The 20,436-nt window shown below is 32.5% G+C and overlaps 1 protein-coding gene across 1 annotated transcript; it reads left to right on the forward strand.

Moving 5' to 3' along the window:
* The first annotated feature begins 18,149 nt into the window (after positions 1-18,149).
* On the forward strand, positions 18,150-20,429 carry LOC131608724 (uncharacterized). The gene is made up of 4 exons (XM_058880250.1): positions 18,150-18,620; positions 18,917-19,088; positions 19,178-19,300; positions 19,536-20,429. Exons 1-4 carry the CDS (start codon positions 18,544-18,546, stop codon positions 20,241-20,243), a joined length of 1,080 nt encoding a protein of 359 aa, XP_058736233.1. The 5' UTR covers positions 18,150-18,543; the 3' UTR covers positions 20,244-20,429.
* The last annotated feature ends 7 nt before the right edge of the window (positions 20,430-20,436 follow it).

Genomic DNA, 20,436 nt, shown 5'->3' on the forward strand with positions numbered 1-20,436 from the left:
ATCTTCCAAAATACCAATGTATGCAAGTTTAACAAACTTCGTGACATTTATGTAGCACATGAAAATTTTCCAAAATACCTAACTTTGCGAGTTAGACGGACTTCAAAACTTTTATGTAGTATAGCCCAAAAAATCTTGAAAAGGACCAAATTGTGCAAGTTTAACGAACTTCGTGACTTCTATGTAATATAGCACCGCAAATCTTCCAAAATACTAATGTATGCAAGTTTAACGAACTTTGTGACATTTATGTAGTATAGCACATGAAAATCTTCGTAAATTTGAAAGTTTACAAGTTTAACGAATTTCATGACTTTTATGTAGTATAGCACATGAAAATCTTCAAAAAGACCAAATTTTATGTTGTATAACACACTAAAAACTTCGTAACTTTTATGTTGTATGACACACTAAAAACTTCCAAATACCAATGTTTGCAAGTTTAACAAAATTTGTGTATGTTATGTAGTATAGCATACGAAAATCTTTCAAAACACTAAAATTTGCAAGTTTAACGAACTTCGTGACATTTACGTAGTATAGCACAGGAAAAACTTCCTAAATATAAAAGTTTGCAAGTTTAACAAACTTCGGGACTTTTAGGTAGTATAGCACACGAAAATCTTCAAAAAGACCAAATTTATTAAGTTTAACAAACGTCGTGACTTTTATGTAGCATCGCACACGAAAATCTTCCAAAGTACCAATGTATGCAAGTTTAATAAACTTCGTGACATTTATGTATTGTAGCACATGAAAATCTTCCAAAATACCAAACTTTGTAAGTTTAACGAACTTCGTGACTTTTATGTAATATAGCACACGAAAATCTTCCAAAATATTAAAATTAGCAAGTTTAACGAACTTCGTGAATTTTATGTAGTAGCACAAGAAAATCTTTCAAAAGACCAAATTTTGCTAGATTAAAAAATTTCGTGACTTTTATTTATAATATAGCTCACGAAAAAGCTTCCGAAAGACTAAATTTTGCAAGTTTAACAAACTTCGTGATTTTATGTAGTATAGCACACGAAAATCCTCCAAAATACCAATGTATACAAGTTTAACGAACTTCGTGACTTTTATGTAGTAAAGCACGCGAAAATCTTCAAAAGGACCAAATTTTGAGAGTTGGATAAACTTCTTGAGATTTACGTAGTATAATAGCACACGAAAATCTTCTAAAATCCAAATTTTGCAAGTTTAACAAACTTCGTGACTTTTATGTAGTATAGCAAACAAAAATCTTCCAAAAGACCAAATTTTTAAAGTTTAACATACTTCATGACTTTTATGTAGTATAGCACACGAAAATCTTCCAAAATATTAAAATTTGCAAGTTTAACGAACTTCGTGACTTTTATTTAGTAGCACACGAAAATCTTCCAAAAGACTCAATTTTGCTAGTTAAACAAATTACGTGACTTTTATGTAGTATATAGCACACAAAAAATCATCCAAAAGATTAAATTTTGCAAGTTTAAGAAACTTCGTGACTTTTATGTATTATAGCATCAAAAATCTTCCATAATACCAATGTATGCAAGTTTAATGAATTTCGTGACTTTTATGTAGTATAGCACATGAAAATCATCAAAAGGACCAAATTTTGAAAGTTTAACGAACTTCGTGACTTTTATGTAGTATAGCACAAAAAAATCTTCCAAAAGACCAAATTTTGAAAGTTTAACGAACTTCGTGACTTTTATGTAGTAGCACACGAAAATCTTCCAAAATTTTAAAATTTGCAATTATAATGAACTTCGTGACTTTTACGTAGTAGCACACGAAAATCTTCCAAAAGACCAAATTTTGTCAGTTTAGACAAATTTCGTGACTTTAATGTAGTATATAGCACACAAAAAATCTTCCAAAAAACTCAAATTTTCAATTTTAACAAACTTCGTGACTTTTATGTAGTATAGCACACGAAAATCTTCCAAAATACCAATGTATGCAAGTTAAACGAACTTCGTGACTTTTATGTAGTATAGCACACAAAAATCTTCCAAAATACCAAATTTGAATGTTTAACGAAACTTTTGACTTTTATGTAGTATAGCACACGAAAATCTTAAAAAATATTAAAATTTGCAAATTAAACGAACTTTGTGACTTTTATGTAGTAGCATACGAAAATCTTCCAAAAAACCAAATTTTGACAGTTTAACAAATTTCGTGACTTTTATGTATAATATAGCACACGAAAAATCTTCCGAAAGACTAAATTTTGCGAGTTTAACAAACTTCGTGATTTTATGTAGTATAGCACACGAAAATCTTCCAAAATACCAATGTATGCAAGTTTAACGAACTTCGTGACTTTTATGTAGTAAAGCACACGAAAATCTACAAAAGGACCAAATTTTGAGAGTTGGACGAACTTCTTGAGTTTTACGTAGTATAATAGCACACGAAAATCTTCTAAAATCCAAATTTTGCAAGTTTAACAAACATCGTGACTTTTATGTAGTATAGCAAAAAAAAATCTTCCAAAAGACCAAATTTTAAAAGTTTAACATACTTCATGACTTTTATGTAGTATAGCACACGAAAATCTTCCAAAATATTAAAATTTGCAAGTTTAACGAACTTCGTTACTTTTATTTAGTAGCACATGAAAATCTTCATGAAGACCCAATTTTGCCAATTAAACAAATTTTGAATGTTGGACGAACTTCGTGAGTTTTACGTAGTATATAGCACGCAAAAAATCATCCAAAAGAATAAATTTTGCAAGTTTAAGAAGCTTCGTGACTTTTACGTAGTATAGCATACGAAAATCTTCCATTAAACCAATGTATACAAGTTTAACGAACTTCGTGACTTTTATGTAGTATAGCACACGAAAATCAATGAAAGGACCAAATTTTGCAAGTTTAACGAACTTCGTTTCTATATTGTAGTATGCTCACTAATAATCTTCCAAAATACCAAACTATGCAATATTAACTAACTTCGTGACTATAATGTAGTATATCACACGGAAACCTTCAAAAGGACCAAATTTTGCAAGTTTAACGAACATCGTTACTTTTATGTAGTATATCACATAGAACTCTTCCGAAATATCAATGTATGCAAGTTAAACAAACTTCGTGACATTTATGTAGTATAGCACATGAAAATCTCCATCAATACAAAAATTTGCAAGCTTAACGAATTTCATAATTTTTATGTAGTATAGCAAATGAAAATCCTTAAAAAGACCAAATTTTGTAATTATAAATAACTTCGTGACTTTTATGCTGTATAACACACTAAAAACTTCCAAAATACCAATGTATGCAAGTTTAACAAACTTTGTGAATGTTATGTAGGATAGCACACGAAAATCTTCCAAAATACCAAAGTTTGTAAGTTTAACATACTCCGGGACTTTTTGGTAGTATAATCAATGATAACAATAGGGTTAATTGATTCACTGATTTGTAATTGCCTTTAAATTGATTAAGAGGGATTTTATTCGATTTATGAGTATGTATTTTAAAAACCTTCCTTATTTAGCTTATCTAATTTATTAACATAACAGTTAGGATTAATCGATAAGAATATCAAAAAAAAACTCATGGATCATTCTATTTAGTGTAAAATCTTCTATAAATAGATGACATCACTTAATTCCATTTCACCCCAATTTTAGAAATTAAAACTATACTATACTATTTTCTACTCCATTTTTCCATATTTTCTTATCCTATATTAAAGTTGTCTTAATTCCAATAGAGTGAAAAAATTTGTGAAAGTTTGGTTAGCTTAACGAATTTCATAACTTTTATGTAGTATAGCACATGAAAATCTTCAAAAAAAACCAAACTTTTTAAGTTTAAATAACTTCGTGACTTTTTTTTGTAAAACACACTTAAAACTTCCAAAATACCAATGTATGCAAGTTTTACAATCTTTGTGTATATCATGTAGTAGAGCACACGACAATCTTCCAAAATACCAAAGTTTTCTAGTTTATCGAACTTCGGGACTTTTAGATAGTATAGCACACGAAAATCATCAAAAAGAACGAATTTTATATGTTTAACGAACTTCGTGACTTTTATGTAGTATCGCACACGAAAATCTTACAAATTACTAATGTATGCAAGTTTAACAAACTTCGTTACATTTATGTAGTATAGCACATGAAAATTTTCCAAAATACCTAACTTTGCAAGTTTAACGAACTTCAAAACTTTTATGTAGTATAGCACAAAAAAACTTAAAAAGGACCAAATTGTGCAAGTTTAACGAACTTCGTGACTTCTATGTAATATAGCACCGCAAATCTTCCAAAATACTAATGTATGCAAGTTTAACGAACTTCGTGACATTTATGTAGTATAGCACATGAAAATCTTCGTAGAGACGAAAGTTTACAAGTTTAACGAATTTCATGAGTTTTATGTATTATAGCACATGAAAATCCTCAAAAAGACCAAATTTTGTAAGTTTAAATAACTTCGTAACTTTTATGTTGTATAACACACTAAAAACTTCCAAAATACCAATGTTTGCAAGTTTAACAAAATTTTTGTATCTTATGTAGTATAGCATACGAAAATCTTTCAAAACACTAAAATTTGCATATTTAACGAACTTCGTGACTTTTATGTAGTATAGCACAAGAAAAACTTCCTAAATACAAAAGTTTGCAAGTTTAACAAACTTCGGGACTTCTGGGTAGTATAGCACACGAAAATCTTCAAAAAGACCAAATTTTATTAGTTTAACGAACATCGTGACTTTTATGTAGCACCGCACGCGAAAATCTTCCAAAATACCAATGTATGCAAGTTTAACAGACTTCGTGACATTTATGTATTGTAGCACATGAAAATCTTCCAAAATACCAAACTTTGCAAGTTTAACGAACTTCGTGACTTTTATGTAGTATAGCACACGAAAATCTTCAAAAGACCAATGAATGCAAGTTTAACGAACTTCGTGATATTTAAGTACTATAGCACATGAAAATATTCATCAATACCAAAGTTTGCAAGTTTAACAAATATGCTAATTTTTATGTTTTATAGCACGCGAAAATCTTACGAAATACAAATGTATGCAAGCTTACCTAACTTCATGACTTTTATGTAGCAAAAAAAATCCAAAATACAAAATTTTGCAAGTTTGAGGAACTTTGTGACTATTATGTTGTATAGCACACAAATATCTTCAAAAAGGCCATATTTTGTAAGTTTAAATAACTTCGTGACTTTTATGTAGTATAACACACGAAAAAATTCCTAAATACCAATGTATGCAAGTTTAACGAACTTCGTGACTTTTATGTAGTATAGCACACGAAAATCTTCCAAAATAACAACTTATGTAAGTTTAACAAACTTTGTATACGGTGTGTAGTATAACTCACGAAAATTTTCCCAAAAAACAAACTTTGCAAGTTTAAAGAACTTCGTGACTATAATGTAGTATGCAATGGAAATCTTCAAAAGGGCTAAATTTTGCAAGTTTAACGAACTTCGTTACTTTTATGTAGTATATCACACGAAAATCTTCAAAAGACCAATGTATGCAAGTTTAACGAACTTCGTGACATTTAAGTAGTATAACACATGAAAATCTTCATCAATACCAAAGTTAGCAAGTTTAACAAATATGGTCATTTTTATGTTGTATAGCAAGCGAAAATCTTACAAAAAACCAAGGTATGCAAGCTTAACTAACTTCATGACTTTTATGTACCCAAAAAAATCCAAAATACCAAACATTACAAGTTATAGGAACTTCGTGACTATTATGTAGTATAGCACACAAATATCTTCAAAAAGACCAAATTTTGTAAGTTTAAATAACTTCATGACTTTTATGTAGTATAAACCACGAAAAACTTCCTAAATACCAATGTATGCCAGTTTAACAAACTTCGTGACAATTATTTAGTGTAGAACACGAAAATCTTCCAAAATACCAAAATTTTCAAGCTTAACGAACTTCGTGACTTTTATGTAGTATACCACACGAAAATCTTCAAAAATAACAATGTATGCAAGTTTAACAAACTTTGTGTATGTTATGTAGTATAGCTCACGAAAATCTTTCAAAATACCAAACTTTGCAATATAACGAACTTCGTGACTATAATGTAGTATGCACACAGAAATCTTCAAAAGGACCAAATTTTGCAAGTTAAACGAACTTCGTGACATTTATTATGTATAGCACATGAAAATCTTCATAAATACGAAAGTTTGCAAGATTAACGAATTTCATGATTTTTATGTAGTATAGCAAATGAAAATCTTCAAAAAGACCAAATTTTGTAAGTTTAAATAACTTCGTGACTTTTTTGTTGTATAACACACTAAAAACTTTCAAAATACACATGTATGCAAGTTTAACAAACTTTGTGAATGTTATGTAGTATAAGCACACAAAAATCTACCGAAATACCAAAGTTTGTAAGTTTAACGAACTTCGGGACTTTTAGGTAGTATAATCAATGAGTACAATAAGGTTAATTGATTAACTGATTTGTAGTTGCCTTTAAATTGATTAAAGGGTTTTTTAATCTATTTATGACGATGTATTTTCAAAACCTTCCTTATTTAGCTTATGTTTCTTATTCACAATTAGGGTTAATCGATTAGTATATTAATAAAACTCATGGATCATTTCTATTTTGAGCTAAATCTTCTATAAATAGATGACTTCTTTTAATTCCATTTCATACAAATTTTAGAAATTAAAACTATACTTTACTATTTTCCACTCCATTTTTCTCTATTTTCTTATTCTTTATTAAAGTTATCATAGTTCCAATTGAGTGAAAAATATTTGTGAAAGTTTGGTTGTACTAGTGAGGTGTTGTATTTATTCATGTTCAAGGGTGTGATTTTCTTGAGAAATATTCTTGTTTCATTCTTGATGTTATGATATTAAAATCTCAGTTTAATTCTTGAGATCAGCCTTTTAAAATATCCATTTGCCTTGTGAGCTTAGTCTGTTAAAAGCTTTGTTTAGTTTAGAGATTATTTTGCATAAAATATCTCATTGTAGAGAAAATATTTGAAGGTATATCCATAAAAGCTTAAGACTTATTGTTAGTGGAAATCTCAAGAGAAAATTCTTGTCTCCAAGAATAGTCCATGTGGTAGACCAAATGATTAGTATTGAGTTCGCCTAAAGGGGGGAGGGGAGGGGTTAAATCGGGTACTTTAAAATATTATGGTTTTATGGAAGGATGATTCTTTACTTTCTGGTTTATTTAATGTGATGAAAGCGGTAAAGTGTATAAAGATAAAGAACACCAAGAATTATCCTAGTTCCCCTCACAGTTTGAGAGTACGTTTAGTTCCCTTACAACATATGAGAGATTTTAATATAGTTAGTTAGATCTTTAGACAAGACACATCTAGTCTTTCTATACAATACTCTAACCAATCATTAAGGCAACAACGCCTTATGATCAACCAAGTTGAAATGAGAATAATCCTCTACTCTCTCGCTTCCAACAATCCTGGACAGCAAGGTATACACACCAATCATGTAGAAAAAGAAAATAATCATTTCTTTTTCACTCTCTTGTTTCCAACAATCCTGGACAACAAGGTATATACATAAATCTAAATTTTATAAGATGTTTGAAATTGTAAGACTTGTATCAATTGTATCTTATACAAATGTTTAATGAATATGATGCTTAAACTTTCTGGACTGTTATGAAAATTGTATGCAGCAAGTTTCAATGGAAGTTTAAGACAATGTGCCTGTGCTTGAAAATTGGAGAAATAATGGATTTGAATTGTATGAAAGAGGTGAAGATTTGAAATATAAACCATGCAGTATTTATAGGAGTATCATACCACTTTGAATGAGTGTATTTTTTATCAAACAATGCAATGTTTAAAAATACAAAATCCAAATACGTTCGAATCTAATTTAAAATGAAAAAGTGTCACTACTTCAGTGTTAGCTGGTTAACAGAAATGTGTTAACCGGTAACACATTCAAAACTAGCCACTAGACAGCTTTTTGAGATCATGTTAACTGGTTAACCAAAATGTGTTAACCCGTTAACACTGTTCCAAAAACTAAAAAACTTTGAAAATTTATTTGAAACTTAGTGACAATAAATTTTAAATCGGTAATGCATATGTATGAATATGTTGACATATTTTTAGCACAAAATGTATATCAACTCTTGAATTGTAACTTGTACTGATTAATGAAGATCAAAGCTAATCTTGATGAGATTGCTTATGAGACAAGTCTTGATCCATAGTTCATTATATATTGATCTTTTGCTCATCCTTTCTTGATACATTCTCAAGGTAGTTGTCTTCTTCAAAACATAAAATTTGGTGAAGCTTGACTTCACACAAACCTTTATAAACTTCTGTAGCACTCTCCCTAACTTTATTCATTTACTTTTTGTCGTCTACTTTTATTTCCTTTGTAATTCTTTCTTCTTCCTCTTCTCCACGAATTTATCTTTGTTGAACTAATATAAACCGATTTTAAAAAAGAACTTCTTTCAATGATTTTGATTTCAAAATAACACAATCACCCCGTCCTCTTGTGTTTAAAGTTGTAACACCCTTCTAAACCCCGCAGAAATTAATAAAATAGTTCAGAGTAAAACATGAAAACAAGGGTGCCACAATTCAATTTAAAACAATTTATCATAAATCAATTGTCATGCTTCACTTATGAACGAATCATCAATTTAACAAAATCATGTTTTTACACAATGGAATGTTCATCATACGGATAAGCATAACATCATCTATGCAATATCCCACAAAATTAATACAATAAGAACACAATGGAGTAACATCATAGACTCTAAACTAGCGTTCCCCCAGTGTTACAATATCAGAGCATGACACCGACGCTATACTTAAACAAACTGGCCTATGAGCTATCCTCACCAAAGCCAAAGCTGTTACTCGTCAATCTGAAAATGTCAACAGTAAGGGTGAGTCTCATTCAAATTAACAAATGTTATTGAATCATAAATAATAACACATCATAGTTACATCATTCACCCAATTGTTTCATAAACAGACATTCAGACAAGTTTCATCATCACAAAACAATCAATCAACACATCATCAATATTTATAACACTGGAATACATCCAATCATGTTATAAAAGTCATGCATATGAATGCAACTGACATTATGCATGTGGTACCAACATCATAAAATGGGAATAACCCATGACCGATCCAACATCATCATGATACGGCCCTGCCGGCACAGATTCCACACAATGGGAATCATGCCCTTTACTGATCCAACACATCATCATGGATACGGCATCATCAATGAATATGAATGAATGCAAACATACATGAACATACTTATACCATCATCAAGTCTATGAGCAACATCATCAAATACTCATTTCTTCATCATCATCATCAACATCATCATCATCATCATCAAAGTATGTTTATATACATTAGCATCATTCAAATATAATCAATCATCATCATCATTAAAAACATACATGTATCCACATCAATCATCATCAATAAGGAAGAACATACATGTATCCACATCATTCTAAAACAAAGCAATCATCATCATATAATTCTCAACAAATCATCACATCATAATGTTTTTCAAAACAATATCTTATATTGTCACATTTTATCATATATGTCAACAATACATCATCCATCCAACAGACAAGATATACACATCATACTCACACCATCACAAAACTATCTCATAGGATTCATCATACCAACAAACAAATCATCACAGGAATCATGTTTTAAATATAGCTTGTATCGTTACATCTCATCATATATGTCCGCAACACAACATTCATCAAAACAAGCAAAATTGTGATTTAAAAATAATCTCGAGCTACTGCTCATTTCATCATCCTTACATCAAAGAATACTTCATAAACTTCATCCTGCTCGAAACGGCACTTAAAACAGGCCAACGGTTCAAAAGATACGCATCTGTAAACTTTTCAAAATTTACTAGCAGCACGCAGCGCCACACATTGTTCGCGACGCGCTGCCAGAAAACGACGCCTTCGCGGCGCCAACAAGGGACGCGGCGTGAACTGAGTGAAATAATTCTCCTCAAGCTTTCTGCCAAGCAGTTCGCGGCGCCAACAATTGGACGCGGCGCAAACTGACCAGATCAGAGATTCCCATTGCAATTGACAGCATACGAACCTGAATCCCAAATTCCTCAACCTCGACCAAATCGATTCAAGTTGATCAAACACCACAAAACAGCCACACAACATATATCATACTCACATATAACATATATTATGCATCATCAAACATCATACAACACCAAATTCATAGAAATTCATCAAAATAGATAATTATCAACAAACATCCCCAAAATCCCAACTCTATCATACGACTCAATTGACATGAAATAATATATCTATATCAGTCCTATTATCCATAACCCGATATTAGATGTTAATCGGAAGAGTCCCCCCTTACCTTAGCCAAGAATCTGGACTTTCCCCCTTCTTCTCCATTAAATCCGTAAGCCCTTTTCTTCACTTTCAGCAAGAATTCCCAAACTTCAAACTCGCTTATCTCCCTCATCGAGAACCTCCCTGACACGAATTAATATATCAAATCGAAGGATATTTCGTGTAGAATCCGAATCTTCGAGAATTGCCTGGTTTGGAGTTACGAGCAGAGAGTTATGACCCATTTTGTGAGGGCTGCACCATGAATACGAAAATCTCTTTTCTCCATGAGCTCTCTCCTTCTTCCTCTTAGGTTTTTCTTCTCTATTTTCCAATTTCCTTCTTTTTCTTATTTTATGAAAAATAAAGCAAAATAACTTTAGTAATAAGGCCTATCAATTACACCCCCTCCATTACTAACCATAACTTGGCCCAATAGCTTATTTTACACAATTTCCAACTTAATTCCAATTAAAAATACCAGTAATCCAAGAAATTAATTTAAACTCCCATTAAATTAATAAATGTAAAATATGGGGTGTTACAACTCTCCCTCACTAAAAGAGTTTTCGTCCTCGAAAACATACTTCCAGTGAAAAGTTTCGGATAGAGCCTTTCATCTGACTCTCCAGTTCCTATGTAACATTTCCATCAGTCGATCCTCAAAATCCATCTGATATAACCAACAGGAAGCACATCTCACGCGTTCAATCTCAACTCTTATGTCGCATTTGACCACCCAAAGGTGTACTACTCGTTATACCCCCAAAAGGTTAACAACAATAGTACATTGAGGTACAACCCATACAATACGCTCAATAACTGAATAATATAATTACACAACCCGTGGTATGATCACACCTGATCAACATTGCAGCAATGCATTCCATATACGAACATACCAACCTGAAACACACTTTCCCATTTGCGCGATAAAGTAATACTTACACTTTTTACCAACTGCTTCCTTCAAGAAAACTCAATAACAATATTCCTCTATCATTGAATTTCAACTATCTGACTCTTCTCAAGTCACACCAGCAATTATCCAACATGTTACATTCCGCTTTCGCTATACTACTCTGATTACTCATTACAATCATCTATACCAATTAGATTTCTTAGCTTTGCCCAATTCCAACTCTCTCTACTCATTCGTTTAAAATCCTCCTTTACCATACATGGTACTAATTTACCACTTAGTAATACTTATACTCATTCAACAACAAATTCTTGAGTTACTACATCTATTAAAACATTCCAACCATCGGAACAAGTACACACAAGTAGTTATAATCACACTCATCAGCCTCAATATACCATTGCTTACAAAATAGCTCAACTGAGTCCCGCTCTCTACTAAGAATCAAATCAATTTCTCCCTTCATAGAGTATAATTCCTCATTACATCTGGAATCTACAATATCACCTTAATAACAGCACAAAATTATTACAGCATCATATAGCATCAACTCATCGTATTAACTTTTCCAAATACATACTCGTTAACTACGTACAACCACAATAACATGTTCGTCATCTCGACAATTATTCAAAAGTGTTCTAATTCTTTGATACGACATCATTACCTCCACTAGATTCTAAATCCAACATATAAATCAATAAATATTCTCTATGTAGGCTTTCGACATATTAATTCCTCACTGCCCACGAGTAGTACTTGCACACTACTCCACATCACACTTTCGCTGCACGACTCTAATTACCCGTCTTAAGTCATCATCCAATATATTGCACTCTTTCGTATTCACTTCTTCATAAGTTCACACAACATGGTGAGTGATTATTCTCACGGCTTAGTATTCTTCACATCCCAAACCATTAAGGTAACAAAACAAGTTCATCCCATCTATATGATTCCGTCGACTACCAACAAGAGATTAAGGGTGATCAAGTCCTCAATTTGTCAATAGATAGCCGACAACCATATTTAAGCATAAATTGTCGTTACTACATAATAGTGTCCTTCCTGAGTTTGCACCCAAACTCATTAATATCATCATAATCCAATAATTCGCTTTGAGTTTTTACAACTCGCATACTCCCTTCTCATTGGATCTTGTCGGTGAGACACCAATGTCCAAACATTTTACGCAATCCTCTTCATAGTCACTTAGCATCACATACTTGTTAAGTACTTCCAAACCTCATAATCACTAATATACTCATACATTACTATTCATCTCGTTCCAAATCAAAATCCTCATCTTAGCAAAAGACCGCAACAACATTCACAACTCGAGGTTTTAATCTAAATCCCATGACATCTTTCGCGTCCAAATATCATTCCACTCAGAATTTCCACAAAGTCTTCCTCACATCAATAGGTGTTAGAAATTCTCTACAATTCTTCTTTTATACCCGTCGTTACTTTGGCATCACAATTACGACTTCAACTGTTCCCAAAGTTTGTTCCACCTTTCCTACTAATTCACTCCTCACTAAAATCCATCGGCACTCAAATCATCTTTATTACCGAACATCTCATTCACTTATTCATCAACAACATGTTCTACTCGATTTCGTTTCAAACAATCGTGGTACTAGGCATTCCTATTCAACAATCTTCACGCTTCCTTAACCAACTTTGGAATATCTACTCAAAGGATCACCTCTACTGTATTTATAACTCTCTTATAAGGTAGAACATAATCTCTCCTCTTCGTAGGTTCAAACGACACGTTAATCCGACGCTCGGAACTCAAGATACGAATTTTCCATCGTTATCTAAAATGCAACATCGTTATCATGCAGCGATACTCTATACGATATCTCTAAAACTCCTCAAATGGTACATTTAATTCCTAAAATTACTTCTCAACAAACCCTCTAATTATTCCTTCAATCCGTTCAACGCTGACACTGACATCCCGTGCAGTGCCAATAAGTCTAGTTCTAAGAACAAGAGTAACTGTAACTTCACCTCTTCCCAACGTCATACTGTCACAATTAATTATGTTACAGCTGCTGCAACCATTTTTATCACAAAGTTCATCTCGTTAGCTTTCCGACGCTTCAAATGGAACTCAAATCGGATGTCCAGAACTCCAGTTATGAATTTTCGAAGTTCTGCAGCTACTCAGCAATTTTCCTGCGTTTTGCTTACGAAAATCTCACTCCAAAACTCATTCTCTTCAACTCGATCACATCTGAAACAGCCCCTTATCATATCTCTTCACTTCCAAACATTCTTATAACTTGAGCAACACATCCCATCGCCGAAGTGCGATTTCTGAAACATTACGACTACAATCCTCTTTGCAACTTGCAGCTGAACCTCTTCCGAGACGCAAGGCTACTCAACTGACAACTTCGCAGCCCCTCAGCAGAGCTGATACATTGCAACTTTCTAATTTTCCTCTCCTAAAAATAATCATCAATTGCATATAATCATCCTCCCTCAAGATGCTCAAACTTAATTACCAGCCAAGTCCTAATTCCAAGTCACCTTCAATTCGGGAAACAACAAACTCCAACAATGCTTGCACTGTTGCTAACAACAGCCTACTGAATCAATCATCTTACAACTGAAACATAACCGAGAAGCGAAGCTTCTCCCCCACTTGTTTCAAACCAACTTCCGCAACAAACAACCAAGTACCGACAGTGATTCACTCACATGTCGCGTACCAAGGGATAATATGCCGACAGTATTCAACTGTCGTGCAACTCAACTGACTCGACAATTGGCCGGACGGACCGACCTGCTCTGATACCACTATTGTAACACCCTTCTAAACCCCACGGAAATTAATAAAATAATTCAGAGTAAAACATGAAAACAAGGGTGCCACAATTCAATTTAAAACAATTTATCATAAATCAATTGTCATGCTTCACTTAGGAACGAATCATTAATTTAACAAAATCATGTTTTTACACAACGGAATATTCATCATACGGATAAGCATAACATCATCTATGCAATATCCCACAAAATTAATACAATAAGAACACAATGGAGTAACATCATAGACTCTAAACTAACGTTCCCCCAGTGTTACAATATTAGAGCATGACACCGACGCTATACTTAAACAAACTGGCCTATGAGCTATCCTCACCAAAGCCAAAGCCGCTACTCGCCAATCTGAAAATGTCAACAGTAAGGGTGAGTCTCATTCAAATAAACAAATGTTATTGAATCATAAATAATAACACATCATAGTTACATCATTCACCCAATTGTTTCATAAACAGACATTCAGACAAGTTCCATCATCACAAAACAATCAATCAACACATCATCAATATTTATAACACTGGAATACATCCAATCATGTTATAAAAGTCATGCATATGAATGCAACTGACACTATGCATGTGGTACCAACATCATCAAATGGGAATAACCCATGACCGATCCAACATCATCAAGATACGGCCCTGCCAGCACAGATTCCACACAATGGGAATCATGCCCTTTACTGATCCAACACATCATCATGGATACAGGATCATCAATGAATATGAATGAATGCAAACATACATGAACATACTTATACCATCGTCAATTCTATGAGTAACATCATCAAATACTCATTTCATCATCATCATCATCAACATCATCATCATCATCATCATCAAAGTATGTTTATATACATTAGCATCATTCAAGTACAATCAATCATCATCATCATTAAAAACATACATGTATCCACATCAATCATCATCATCAGTAAGGAAGAACATACATGTATCCCCATCATTCTAAAACAAAGCAATCATCATCATATAATTCTCAACAAATCATCACATCATAATGTTTTTCAAAACAATATCTTATATTGTCACATTTTATCATATATGTCAACAATACGTCGTCCATCCAACAGACAAGATATACACATCATACTCACATCATCACAAAACTATCTCATAGGATTCATCATACCAACAAACAAATCATCACAGGAATCATATTTTAAACATAGCTTGTATCGTTACATCTCATCATATATGTCCGCAACACAACATTCATCAAAACAAGCAAAATTGTGATTTAAAAATAATCTCGAGCTACTGCTCATTTCATCATCCTTACATCAAAGAATACTTCATAAACTTCATCCTGCTCGAAACGGCACTTAAAACAGGCCAACGGTTCAAAAGATACGCATCTGTAAACTTTTCAAAATTTAATAGCAGCACGCGGCGCCACACATTGTTCGCGACGCGCTGCCAAAAAACGATGCCTTCGCGGCGCCAACAAGGGACGCGGCGCGAACTGAGTGAAATAATTCTCCTCAAGCTTTCTGCCAAGCAGTTCGCGGCGCCAACAATTGGATGCGGCGCGAACTGACCAGATCAGAGATTCCCATCGCAATTAACAGTATACGAACCTGAATCCCAAATTCCTCAACCTTGACCAAATCGATTCAAATTGATCAAACACCACAAAAAAGCCACACAACATATATCATACTCACATATAACATATATTATGCATCATCAAACATCATACAACACCAAATTCATAGAAATTCATCAAAACAGATAATTATCAACAAACATCCCCAAAATCCCAACTCTATCATACGACTCAATTGACATGAAATAATATATCTATATCAGTCCTATTATCCATAACCCGATAATAGATGTTAATCGGAAGAGTCCCCCCTTACCTTAGCCAAGAATCTGGACTTTCCCCCTTCTTCTCCATCAAATCCGTAAGCCCTTTTCTTCACTTTCAGCAGGAATTCCCAAACTTCAAACTCGCTTATCTCCCTCATCGAGAACCTCCCTGACACGAATTAATATATCAAATCAAAGGAAATTTCGTGTAGAATCCGAATCTTCGAGAATTACCTGGTTTGGAGTTACGAGCAGAGAGTTATGACCCATTTTATGAGGGTTGCACCATGAATACGAAAATCTCTTTTCTCCATGAGCTCTCTCCTTCTTCCTCTTAGGTTTTTCTTCTCTATTTTCCAATTTCCTTCTTTTTCTTATTTTATGAAAAATAAAGCAAAATAACTTTAGTAATAAGGCCTATCAATTACACCCCCTCCATTACTAACCACAACTTGGCCCAATAGCTTATTTTACACAATTTCCAACTTAATTCCAATTAAAAATACCAGTAATCCAAGAAAGTAATTTAAACTCCCATTAAATTAATAAATGTAAAATATGGGGTGTTACAAAAGTCACTTAATCAATAATCTTTGGGGAAGGCCTTAATCAGTGCAGTCAATCACATCACCGTTTTTCATTTTCCTTCTTGATCAATATGAAGTTTAACAGCTACTCTATATAGTTTATCACTGACGAGACTTCCATTCCTTACTAGAAAAGAGATTGGTTGGTAGGTGGAAGATGACTACCATGAAGATGTTTTTGATGTGGTGGTGAAAGTTCTCCAAATATCGAATAAGGTACCTACAAAAAAGATTAGTACTTTGAGGCTCAATCAATATGAGATTGAGGTGGAACTTTGAAAATATGAGTTGAATCGTACATGGATGTAACTCAGAGTAACACTTATATAAGAGAGACGGTTACAATTAGGAGTGGCAAATGGGCATGCCTGCCCCGCAAAAATATGGGACGGGTGGACCGCAGACACTACACCTTTTGAGCCTAAAAAAAATCATGTAAACAATTGTGCCCGCAAAAAACAGAGTAGACGAGATATGCACATTACATGGTGTGGGTCTAAACTCATGGCTTGCCTCGCGCATGCCCAATTGGTCGGATCCGTTTTGTCACCTCCTAGTTACAGGTATCTCTAGATTGTTTGACATGGAGAGCGAGTAACTTTTGAATGCAGATCAACAATTCTAATGAAATGAGTGATGTGTCATGTGAGAGAATTATGGATGCAAATCCGCTTGTACGTCAATGACTAGTGTGTCTTGATTGAATTGAGCCGATCTTGAGAATGAAACTAATTGCAGTTTATATACAACATCAACACTCTTTAATTCAACGATAAATATTTTTCAAAGAACAAAATTGTGATAAATTTTAACAAAAAAAAACAATTAATATCTTATAGCCGCAGTGAACAAGTGACTTAAGGTCGATGAAAACATATAAAATCCACAAAATATTTTTAGAAGAATAAACTATGGAAATCATCCTCCATCTCTCGTCATTTAATTTACAATTTTTCTTCAATATAATTTATATTTCTTGTGTTAAAATAGAATATTTAGTTCAATTTTAACTTTTTTAAAAATAAATTATTTTAAAAGTGTACATGATTTTCATTATACCTTCCTTAGTTAATCGGCAGCCACCTATAGTCAAATATTCTCGAACATGGTAAATACGTGTGATGATGGTTGACCAAACTAACATTTTCAACCAAATACAAAAACATAAAGTTATCCAAATAATAATAAAAACAAAAACAACAACTATGTAACATCCTTGACCTTTGAAACTAGTCTTAGAAAAAGTGGTCAAATTCCACTTGGCTTTATCTATTATCATAAACATATAGTATAACTTTGGTCTCCACTCATGCAAATAAATTATTAATTTATGATGCAAAAGGAAACATGTAAGAAAGAACTATTCATACAAAAAAGCATAGGTTAGGTCAATTCAACACAAGTAACCAATCTCATATCTTAGTCATATTTAATTATTTTTGCTACTATCAAGGCTTGATTCTATTCATAACAAACATGTCCATATTATATATATACACAAACATTGACATGTTCATGAATCAACTCAAACTTGAACACAAACTCTTACATTGAAGTTATATAGTTGTTGTTATAATATAAACTCATTTATTGTTCTATCATCATCATCAAAGTTTATAGCAAATTTTCAATATTCATACAAGTGAACAAAATGGGTCTTATAGGAAAAAGTTTTGCTTCAAAATTGAAAAACATAACATTACTTGGAATTTCTAGGATTGCAATTTTGAAGAATCATCGCAAAGCTAAAGCTTCTTATGCTCACTATGATATTTCTCAACTCTTGAAACTTGGTGACTATGATCAAGCTCTTCTTCGTGTAAGTATCAAAACTATTATTATTATTTATTTTTTATAAATTATTTTTCTCTTTTATTCAACAAGCATTTTGTATTTTTTATTTATAAACAGGTAGAACATTGGATTGTAGAGCAAAACATGTTGGATGCATTTATCATGATTGAAGATTATTGTAATGTCCTAAGAGAAAAAGCTCAAGTACTTGAAAATAATAAGTTAGTTTTTCTCATCTCTTCCTATTTTCTTTTTTTTGTACACGAAGTCATAACAATCACTGATCACTAAAAATTCTCACACATAATTGAATATCAAAGTTTAAATTCTGATTATAACGTCCAACCTACCAGCATTAGGGTTCAAATTCTGATGATAGCGTCCAATCTACATGTATCATCTTGTGCGAGTTGAACTAGGATTTATGGAAATCTCATCCTTTCTTTAATTGTGAATGGAAATGGCACATGCATTACTTTACTACCTTAATATACTAATTTAGTAATTTCAAAAATAGGGAGTGTCCCATTGATCTCATGGAAGCAACATGCAGCCTTATATTTGCATCATCAAGGTGTGGCAATTTTCCAGAATTACACAAAATCCAAGAGATTATGACTTCAAAATTTGGGAAAGAATTTGCAGATCATGCTATTAAATTGCATAAAAACAATGGAGTGAACTCTAAGGTATATAGATATTTTGAAACCTCATTTATTTCAAGAGTTCAATTAACTATCACAGTATTCTAATATATTTTTCTGACTTAACTATGTAGATGATTCAAAAGCTTTCATCAAGATATATCACAATGGAAACCAAAATGAATGCTATGAAGAAAATTGCTCTAGAGATAGGAGTTACTTTGCCTTTAGGGATGGACACTACGTTGTCAAATAAGGTAAAAAAAAAAACATGTCTCAAAATAAGTGCTTATACATAAATTATTTCTATAAATTGTTTCATAAGTTATTCTAAAAAATCTATAAAAATAAGTTCAGAATAATTTATGAACATGTCGTTAAAAGTAGTTTTTATGAACACTTACATGTAGTCTCCGAAGAGTTGTGTCGGTAAATAAACTCAAATAAGTCATTTCAAAATCTAAATGGATTATGTTGTGATATGTATTGCAGGAAATATTGAATGCTGACCAGACGAAAAATAAACTAGAAACCAAAATTTGTAGTAGTGTTGAATCTATTGATGATGTTAAACATGAAGACTCTCAACAACATGATTCTAATCAAAATGTAAATCAAGATGAGAATCTATTTGATGTGAATGAGGAAGATATTCAACATGATCCTAATCAAAATGTAATTCAAGATAAGAATCTATTTGATGTGAATGAGGAAAAGAGAAGGAACAAAAATGCTGCAGAAGCTGTTCTACAAGCTTTGGAATTAGCAACTTTGGAGATAAGTAAATACTTAAATCATAAACAAGAGGGTGTAGTAATTTCAAAAAGAAACTATAGTATTGATCTTAAAGAGGAATCTCAATTAAGTCAAAATCCAAGAGATGAAATGATAACACAAGAGAGTGCAACAATATTAGTTTTAAAGGGAAATGCAAGTAGAGAAAGTGACATGGTTGGTGAATTAAGCTCATACAAGAATTTGGATGGTTATAATGATCATAAAAGTGAGTTTGATGAAGCTAGAGAAAATGAAGATTTGAGTGAAGAAAAAACATACCCTTCTTCACAGGCTATTAGATGGAATCCACATAGGTCTCAAAGTAATGTTGATGTGAATCTCATGGTAAGAAGACATGTAAAGAAAATGCATACACATCATGAACATTTGGATTGGAAGATGATGTCGGTGAGAACCAGATGAGCACACAAACAAAACCAATATTTTTAAAACTAGACCCTCGATTGGATATTAGTTTAGTTGAACCAGAATGAACCGCATTGGTTCATTCGATTCTTATTTTTTTTTTTTTTTTTTTTTATTTTTTCATTTATTTATTTATCATCCAATTCAATGATTTATTAATTGTCCTTCAAATGTGAACAAGAGCGTAGAA

Source organism: Vicia villosa, linkage group LG6 (assembly GCF_029867415.1).
Source record: "Vicia villosa cultivar HV-30 ecotype Madison, WI linkage group LG6, Vvil1.0, whole genome shotgun sequence".
Lineage (NCBI taxonomy): Eukaryota > Viridiplantae > Streptophyta > Magnoliopsida > Fabales > Fabaceae > Vicia > Vicia villosa.

Coding starts and splice junctions, on each gene's coding strand:
- LOC131608724 (XM_058880250.1), top strand. CDS start 18,544: ATGTTGGATGCATTTATCATGATTGAAGATTATTGTAATGTCCTAAGA. Junction 19,089..19,177: donor ACAATGGAGTGAACTCTAAG/GTATATAGATAT, acceptor TTAACTATGTAG/ATGATTCAAAAGCTTTCATC. Junction 19,301..19,535: donor ACACTACGTTGTCAAATAAG/GTAAAAAAAAAA, acceptor TATGTATTGCAG/GAAATATTGAATGCTGACCA.